The 9,041-nt window shown below is 40.4% G+C and overlaps 1 protein-coding gene and 1 non-coding gene across 2 annotated transcripts in view; one reads left to right on the top strand and one right to left on the bottom strand.

The window, feature by feature from the left end:
• Nucleotides 1-390: 390 nt before the first annotated feature.
• Nucleotides 391-9,041, top strand: part of gnb5b (guanine nucleotide binding protein (G protein), beta 5b) — a 14,208-nt gene continuing 5,557 nt past the window's right edge. The window contains exons 1-5 of the mRNA XM_046033601.1: nucleotides 391-662; nucleotides 1,350-1,486; nucleotides 1,632-1,673; nucleotides 3,915-3,991; nucleotides 4,999-5,131. Coding sequence (XP_045889557.1) covers nucleotides 551-662; nucleotides 1,350-1,486; nucleotides 1,632-1,673; nucleotides 3,915-3,991; nucleotides 4,999-5,131 — 501 coding nt within the window. The 5' untranslated portion in view covers nucleotides 391-550. The remainder of the gene's footprint in view (nucleotides 663-1,349; nucleotides 1,487-1,631; nucleotides 1,674-3,914; nucleotides 3,992-4,998; nucleotides 5,132-9,041) is intronic.
• On the bottom strand, nucleotides 6,341-6,412 carry trnap-cgg. Its single transcript has one exon. It is a non-coding gene; the product is annotated as a tRNA-Pro (tRNA).

Below are 9,041 nucleotides of genomic sequence, written 5' to 3'. Positions count from 1 at the left end.
GGTGGCACTGTTGCACAACTTTAGTAGCCTATGTTTGGACATGCAACAGCAAAATCCGATCAGTAAATAAGTTAGCTGAAGAGAGGTTTAAAAACGGCACTTTGGTAAAATGATAAGGTACAAATGAAGAAAGCAGCAGACAAGTTATCATCAGCTGCAGCAGAAAGTGAAAGAAAAGCAGTGTAGCCTACCTGCAGGCTTTATTTTGAAAAGCTCAAGGGTCCGAAAAAGTCACAGATTTTATTTTTGACCACAAATTTGAAAATTGTGATTTAAGTATGGTGAATAGGCATAAAGCTTTGTGTGCTCCAGTGGTCCCTGTGAAGTGTACCGTATTTGAAAGTGGAGGATGGGGGGGGAGGGATGGGGAGGGGGTTGGGAGACGGACGCAGAGCACGCGCTGCAGCATCACCGTCGCGCTCGAGGACAATCTCAAACCTCTTACCGCAAACTAACCACCCCGTCCCTGTCGCCCTACATTTTCCTCCCGTGTCTCTCCCGCTCCCCTCTTCTTCTCTGTGTGTTGTTTTGTGGTTGTTGTCTCTCAAAGATGGCCTGTCAGGGGCTCGTGAAGGGGGAAAGCCTGGCGTCACTGAAGAAGGAGAGCGAGAGTCTGAAGAAAAAGCTGGAGGAGGAGCGGGGCAAGCTGAACGACATAGAGTGTAAGTTAACAAAAACAACGCAACCCGTTGTTGTTGTTGTTGTTTACGGAAAACACAACTAAAAGTTTCACAGCTCGGTAACTCGATCGTGACCGTTTTGCTTATAACGGTTTTAATTAAAAGTACAATTTTGAGGTAGGCTAACGTTACTTTACTATTCTGCTACTTTGTACTTTTACTCACTAGCGTTACATTTCACAGTGAAATATTGGGCTGTCCACTACATTTATCTGACAGCTACAGTTAGTGGACTTTAAGTGGCTGTGCAGAATAACATTTGAACATATTGTAAGATATGATGAATAGTTAAAGATTAGGTAGGTGTATTAGTAAGTAGTAGGCTACAGTCAGGACCATTGACTAACAAGAAACACTAAATGTTGCACACAAATGTTTAAGCATCAGTAATAATAATCCAACAATATCTTATAATAATGTAACACAGACAGGCACCATTCTGCTGTATTTTAAGTACTTTTACTTTTGATATTAGAAGAGCAATTTGCTGATAATGCTGTACTTTTCCTTAAGCAAGGGTTTGAATGAAAAACTTGTAATAGAGTATTTTTACACTGAGGTATTCTTACTTATAGTTAAATAAAGGATCTGAGTACTTCTTCCACCAATGGTTCTCACAAACCTTACAAAACCAACTGAACTGTGATTGTGTGTGTGATGGTACCTCAGTGCACCAGGTGGCTGAGAAGGTCGAGGCATTGGGCGCTCTCTCCATAAAGACCAGACGTGTGCTGAAGGGTCATGGGAACAAGGTGCTGTGTATGGACTGGTGTAAAGACAAACGTCGTCTTGTCAGCTCTTCTCAGGTATACACATGCACCATACATATGTGACACAGTATATTTTGAGAGATATGGTATATTATTATTTAATTTGATCACATGTATATATGACACAACAATTAATTTATTTGCTATGTAACCCCATAATATATATTTTATTCTAATCTAGGATGGAAAAGTGATTGTCTGGGATGCATTCACTCTTAATAAGGTGAGTAAAGGTCTGTGTGAGGTGCTTATTGTTGTGCAAATGTAAGAGGTTATGTGAATTCCACTGCGTAATAACTGACCACAAATTAAGGGGCTGAATGTCAGAAACTTTCAATTACTTTGAAGAGGGAAAAAAAACATTAACTAAGGGCTCAAATATACAGAAAATCCGTTTATCAAAATTACATTTGGAGGAGTTCTGATATTCCTTGGTGGGTTTTACTTTTATGACAGGAGCCAAAGTGAGGAGAAACCTCTGTAAATCTGTATTTGAAAGTTTTATCTTTAACCTCAATACTCAGAAACACACAAACATACTGATTTTTTAATGATACTATTGCTATCCACTGTTAATGTTTTACCGTAATGTCTAGGGAAATTATTTGTCCATCAGGTTAAAGCAACATTATGTAAGATTTGTCTTTTTGTGTGCGATCCTGCGTCCCTGCCATTTCAGAGTGTAATTCAATGCTGCAAATAAGGACAGCTGTACAGGAGCCTCTTGCTTGGTCGCACTCTTTTTCTCATCTTAGCTTCCTCCGTCAGTGTCCTCGTCAGTCTCTTCAGCTCTCCCATTAGCTAAAAGTATCTCCATAGAGGCAGCTGAGCCCGTTATGTTACCCGCTCGCACAGCTCCGCATAAATTTGCTTGAAACTTGGGTGGCGAGATAGCCAACAAAGCTAGACAGCAACTGACGCAAGAGCACTTACAGTAATGTTACCAATGTCCAAGTGTGTTATCTTGTAAGTTTGCTAACATCAACTCAAGATTTATAGCTAGTGGTTAAAGCTCTGTCTGATTTTGCTTGAGTCGACAACTTCTGTTGTCGACTCAAGCAACACAGGCAAACATAAGCAAGCGCAACACACAAGACAAAGCAAGCCAGCCAATAAGTTATTACTAGTCCATCAGAAAGAATCACAGCTCAAAAACCTGTCTTGCATCCTTTCAGCTATTTTAGCTCATGGCAATGAGTAAAAGCGAGTCTGATATTTACTCTTGTCCAGACACTTGCTTGATTGCTCTCTCTTTTTCTCTTCCACACATCCTCCGACGTCTTCTTCTTCGGTCTCTTGACAGCCTCTACCATATCCATACTGAGAATGCAAAGCTAGCTTCTTCCAAAGAACTTACATTGTACATTATTTACTTTTTGCTTCTTATAGCTTGCTACCTGAAGAGTCGTGTTAGTGGTGTAAAGCATTACGCCGTTGACACAAAAGGTTTCGTGTACAGGATTCCAATGTCACATAGTGCCAATAACCACAGCACCCCAGCCCGGAGTGGCAGTGACAAAGACGCCATTCTTACTATTACAAGTCAGTGTACCATCAAAATGATTTTGAAGCTGTTATTTTAAGATAAAATTACTACATAATGTTGCTTTAATATGTCAAAAGGCACTAAATACTACAATACCCATGAGGCTTAGCGCACATAGAGAAGATATCAGTGTTAGGAATGCCCCACTAGATCCATAATCCTGCAATAAAGGGATTCAACTTGTACAACTGATTGATCTGGCATTTGCTGTGTGGACAACAGAATTTTGGGCTCAGCTCAGTGTTTCGTACTGCAATGGGAGTCTTAGTTGACTGAGCTCCTAACATTTTGCATTTTTTCTTATATCTTAGATTTTCTTTCAGTAAAGTCAGTCATTATAAATCAGAAGATTGAGTTTAATGATACCAATGCAAAACCAGACAGTCACGCAAAACAGTCAATGAATATGACCAATTTAACCTCATGTTGTTCTCGGGCCTGTTATGTAAGGTTAAGTGTTTTTTCCTTTGCGTGCTCAGATGCTCATGTTATCCTCCCTATATGTACTGGTATTGAGTAGGTGGGCAGGTCATCCTCTGCTGCTATACTCCTTTGAGAGAGAGGGCGCAACACGATCACATGGAAATATGCGTTTAAAGATTATCCATCCATCTGTCCCCTGTAATGACAGTGTGTGTGTGTGTGTGTGTGTGTGTGTTAGTGTGCCTTAGTGCACTTAAATGGCAGCCAGGATTCAACGCGGTTTAACCATCACGTCTCTTGATGGCGCAGCCGTAACCACACCGAACATAATCCCTATTAATACTCAACAAATCCATGTTTACTGCAGCTATATATGTGCTGGTTTATGCTTATTCAACACAATGTATTTGTATAACCAATAATGAATGACCACAAACACATCCTTTTGGATGCATTTGTGTGTGTGTGTGTGCTTGTGCTATCTGTGTGTGACAGGAACATGGGGTGACCCTGCCGTGCACATGGGTTATGGCGTGTGCTTATGCTCCCTCAGGCTGTGCTGTGGCATGTGGGTGAGTACAAAGAATTTTCTTTTCTTATCGCCTAGATGTAATAAACTGCTTCTCTTTCCTATAATCCAAATCCACAATGTCCCTGTCAAATAAAATAATGTATTTGCTTGACTTTGCATTACTTCAATAATTTAAATTACCTTGGTTGCTATTTTTTTAATAACTTACTGCTTCACCCTCATGTAGATATATTTTTTAATAAATACTGTTTAGTAAAAACTCAATTTGCATTCAATGGCTATTTTAATTGTCTGTTAATGTGCATGTGTATATTTGGTGACCGCTATCAGTGGCACTAAATGAGATCCTAATAGGAATATGTTTTATTCAGCATACTGAACTTCTAACTAGAGCCCGGCCGATAAGAGGTTTTTAAGACTGATGTTTGAGGATTTTAAAATCCGATATATCTTCTTTTCAGAAACACATAACATAAACAAAGATTATCCTTAACATTAGTTATGTGTAGTTATGAGACCTCACCAAGATATTATGATATAAATTTTTATAAATAGTACTTTGAACAAAAGTACCGCTGATTGCTGTGTTTTGTGGTGGATTTGTAGCTTTCCAAACCTGTGTTGTCAACATGGGCTTTCCGGAGCGCCCTCTAGTGGACAAACTATACAACAACAACACTCATAACATGATCGAATGATCCGTCTCTCCGTTTCTTTTTTAATTGTTGTTTAATGGCAATTAGGAACACAAATAACTATTTATCTGCAATTAGCTCATATCAACCGATAATATCTTGCCGATAATGTAGCAATACTTTTAATTAATGTTTAACTGGTTTATTCTGGTAACTAAACCATTTCCCCTCAGGGATAAATAAAGTATTTCTGATTCTGATTTATCGTTCAGGCTCTATATCTAACTAGGTGAATATCCATACCCTAAACCTATACATGATCATTTTATATTAGTGAGAGATACCTTAACAGGTCCCCCCACTGGTATGAGACCCATCATTTAATCTCTGATGTTTTTATCTCCTTCAAAAGAGGACTGGACAACAAGTGCTCAGTGATCCCGCTGTCACTGGACCAAAATGAGAACTTGGCTGCAAAGAAGAAGTCTGTCGCCATGCACACCAACTATGTATCAGGATGCACCTTCACCAACTCGGACATGCAGGTGAGCACCAGTTTAATACCCTTCAACTCAGGATGTCTTAAACAGCAATATTTATTGAATATCGCAACAGCAGTACGGAGTGCAGTACCACAGTGTGGTACCAAACCATATCTGAAGGATACATCCTCACGGGAAGTATTTATCCATCCTAAACCAAGTGTCCAAATAAGGTTATTGTTCACCAGTGTTGGGCAAGTTACTCAGAAATTGTAATATTTTACTAGTTACTTATTACTCCTTAAAAAAGTAATAATATTAATAGTTACGGTAATGGTTACATTACTATATTACTTTCACTCCTCACCCCCAAACAAAGCAATTTCTCCTGACTTTTGAACTACTTTTGAGTCCAAGCATGAGAGACAGTAACGTCCGGAGTTTCTTTCTGAAAGATTTTTGCTGGTCGCACAAACTTTACAACGACAATGTACTTTGCATCTTAAACTGAGACGCAATAATAGCAGTAGCTACTTAGAGCTGTGGAAAGAACGCCTCTCTCCCTCATTCTCCTGTCTTCCTTTCATTTTTTGGCCAACAGCTGACTTGAACAACATAAGTTCCGGTGTCACTGACCTGCAGCACAGTCGCGCAATCACGTCAAGGATGGGGCGTTCAGTAGCGCAGCATTACCTGGATTAGTAACAGTAATAATATTACTGTTTTGGAAATCCGTTACACTACTAGTACTGGGAAAAGTAATGTTATTACAGTAATGCGTTACTGCCCAACAATGTTGTTCACCCCTCTGTACATGAGTGAAGATTCTATTGGATGTTGGTTCAAAACAAGACACTATGCTTGCCTAAGTTAACCTAAGTCACGTTGTGTGTCATCCAAGTCACATGCAACACTTTCTACAGAGAGACAGTCAGTCTGTCTGTAATGAAACAAAATAAAGATAATCTCGACCTTGGGCTACCTAGGAGATGGTTCACAGAGTTCATCCTTATCGAGGCAGTCAACCCAGCAGACAGAGAGGAGGGACAGAGTTTGACTTATTGTTTCACATTTGGATTTATTCAGCTCAGCAGATGATCTGAACCTGACCTGCTGATGTGTGATATTACCCACCACTATATTCATGTTTTGCCCTGACGCAGTTTACTGTCTTTCAGCCGTTAAAACACTACGTCATGTTAAAACCAACAGAGCCTTGTTGTCCAGTTAGAATTCATCAGCAAGAGACAAGCGCCAGTGTTGTGACAGGTTGGGCTCGTCCGGGATTTGAACCCGGGACCTCTCGCACCCGAAGCGAGAATCATACCCCTAGACCAACGAGCCAGCTGTTTGGTGGTTAGAGATATGTGGCTTTGGTAATTTACTGTGTTATTTACTCTGCCATTGATGAGGGGTGAGAGAAGAGGAAGAAGAGAGTGAGATGACTGGCAGGGCCGGTGAGGAGGGTGCAGAAAAGAGGCAATGGGAGGGGGGCTGATGGTCCTCTGTCCTGGGTGTATTAATAGACACTGAGTGGCTTTTATCTAGGAAAGAGTGGAGCACACTGACCTGAGGGCAGAACATTTAACACAGACACGCACATGTGTTCTTCCGGCCTTTCTCACACACACACACACACACACACAACTCTCATCTCGTCTCACACACACAAAGACACATGCACGCACATGAGCAGCTCACAGCCTTTATACCAAGAAAATAGACCTTGGAGCACAAAGATATGGACTACATGGATGGCTTCTTTTGTTTTTGTTTTTTGAAAGGCTGCTTACACATTTTCAAGCAGCCTTAAAGTTTGCTAACAGGAGAGTTAGGATGACATACAGGCGTCTTGTGTTGTAGTATTTCACAACAGTTGGTGTGGTTTGATATATAAGATCTGACGTGTGAGTTATAAGGCTTTCTCATTAAATACATTTACATGTGGGATCGCTGGGTAAGTTAATGAACCCTCTGCATGTATTTAATATATGGTAACATGCAGGTGGTGGTAAGTGAAGCAAAGTCAGACTGATGGAAAGGCTCTCTGTTAGATCAGTGAGGTTCCCATCTGTGTGTGTGTCAGTAATTGTGGCTTACTGATAATTGCATTCATGTTGAAACTGGAGCTACCTCTCTGCAGGCAGGATGTGGTGTGTTTTGTGCCTGAGGTCATTCAGCAGGAGCTCTCTAATCCAGTAGCCATCAGGGATCTCTGATGTCTGTATGTGTCTCTAAGTGCCCATAATCTGTTTTCATCAGAGGAATCGCTGACATTTTCTCATTTTGTGTGCTTTTTGTGTGGATACATGATGCACAGTGAGAGTTTTCTGTGTTAGTGGGGAGGTGCTGACCTTTTTTCTTTTGTCACGTGTGTGTGTGTGTGTTTCTGCCCTATGAATGCATTTGTAGATACATGTTGTGCATAGAGAGGACAACAGCAGCTACAGTCATGGTGCCATTAGATTTAGTCCATAGACTGTATAAAAGAAGTGGGTGTAGTCACCTTGATGTCACCCATTGGTTTGTGGACTGCTGTTTTGAAGCCCTGAGATTGGCATTTTGGACGCCACCATATTCGGAGGAGCTTGATTAGTAAAGTGCATTCGTAATTCACATTAACTGTGATATTCATTGGAATGCTAAATTTGGCTAACAAAAAACAGGCTTAAAAAATCTACAGTACTTAAAAAATAAACAGCTGACTCCTTACAATGAACTGAAAACACACTGTGAAAGCCTCAAAGCCCTTAGACAAATACACAGACAGCACCCAAAACACAAGTTCACAGCTAGTTAGGCTAAATGTGCACAGCACATTGGATGCAATTCATCCCAATACTATCATATGATACAATGCTTTATTGTCTATTGCAGTCTAAATGGGACCATGATTAACAACTAAATGAACATCATGCTTTGTTTAAGAAGATTTGTAACTAGTGATTGCGACCATAATATCATTAAGAAATTGTTTTCTGAGGTAATAAATCAAGTGTGAAGTAGGCTCATTTTGCTTTCAATGCAGTCTTGGGCCTCAATGCTTCTTTCATATCTCCTTTAGCATAGGGTACACCGGACCATCCTTTACCAAAGGAAAGGAAAGAATGCCGTCCCACAATTCCTTGCGGCGGCAACATTTAAAGCGGCGCACGTTCTCAAACTCAAACGATAAAATCAACCGCATTTAGCAAGATCCTTGCAATACAGACACACATTATGATACTTTAATAAGACTCACAATTACCTTCTTTCTTTTGGTTTGTTTTCTTTTGGCTTTTTTGTAATCTAATACTGTTTCAAAACCGTTTTATGTTTCGGGTTGTTGAAATAAGCCATTAAGTGTTTTCTACAATAAATAAAAATAAATCACCAACCATGACGGATAAAGGAGGTTGATCAATGGGAAGTTACCATTGGCTATTAAGCCTTTTCTCTCTTATGCCATAACTTGCTAATATGCATATATCTTAAACTGTCAACAATAACTGAGACCCATGCGAGCTGTTACTGGTCTTGTAACGTGATCAAAGTGAGGATAATGTTGCAGCGTGTAGCCTCACGTTAGCAAATAAATTTTACTTCAGTCACAGATGCTGACACCCTCGCCTTAATAAAGGCAAAGATCAAGCTGGATAACCTCTACAGTAGGCGTTTCCCACACACTGATTTATTTGTGGCGGCCTGCCACATTATCAACGCTGATTTTCGATTGATTTTGTTACTATTTAAAATGGTTAAACTCGTATTTGATGACAGAGCTCCGCGCAGCGCATATATTCTCTCAGCATCTCATCTCGCCCCGTCGCTCTCTCTCTCTCTTTCTCTCTCTCTCTCTCTCTTTCGCTCTCTCTCTTTCTCTCTCTCTCTTTCTCTCTCTCTCTCTCTCTTTCGCTCGCTCTCTCTCTCTCTCTTTCGCTCGCTCTCTCTCTTTCTCTCTCTCTCTCTCTCTTTCGCTCTCTCTCTCTTTCGC

The sequence above is a fragment of the Micropterus dolomieu genome, linkage group LG20 (assembly GCF_021292245.1).
Source record: "Micropterus dolomieu isolate WLL.071019.BEF.003 ecotype Adirondacks linkage group LG20, ASM2129224v1, whole genome shotgun sequence".
Taxonomy (NCBI): Eukaryota; Metazoa; Chordata; class Actinopteri; order Centrarchiformes; family Centrarchidae; genus Micropterus; species Micropterus dolomieu.
The sequence above is the reverse complement of the archived record's forward strand: the minus strand, read 5'-3'. Positions and strand labels throughout refer to the sequence as shown.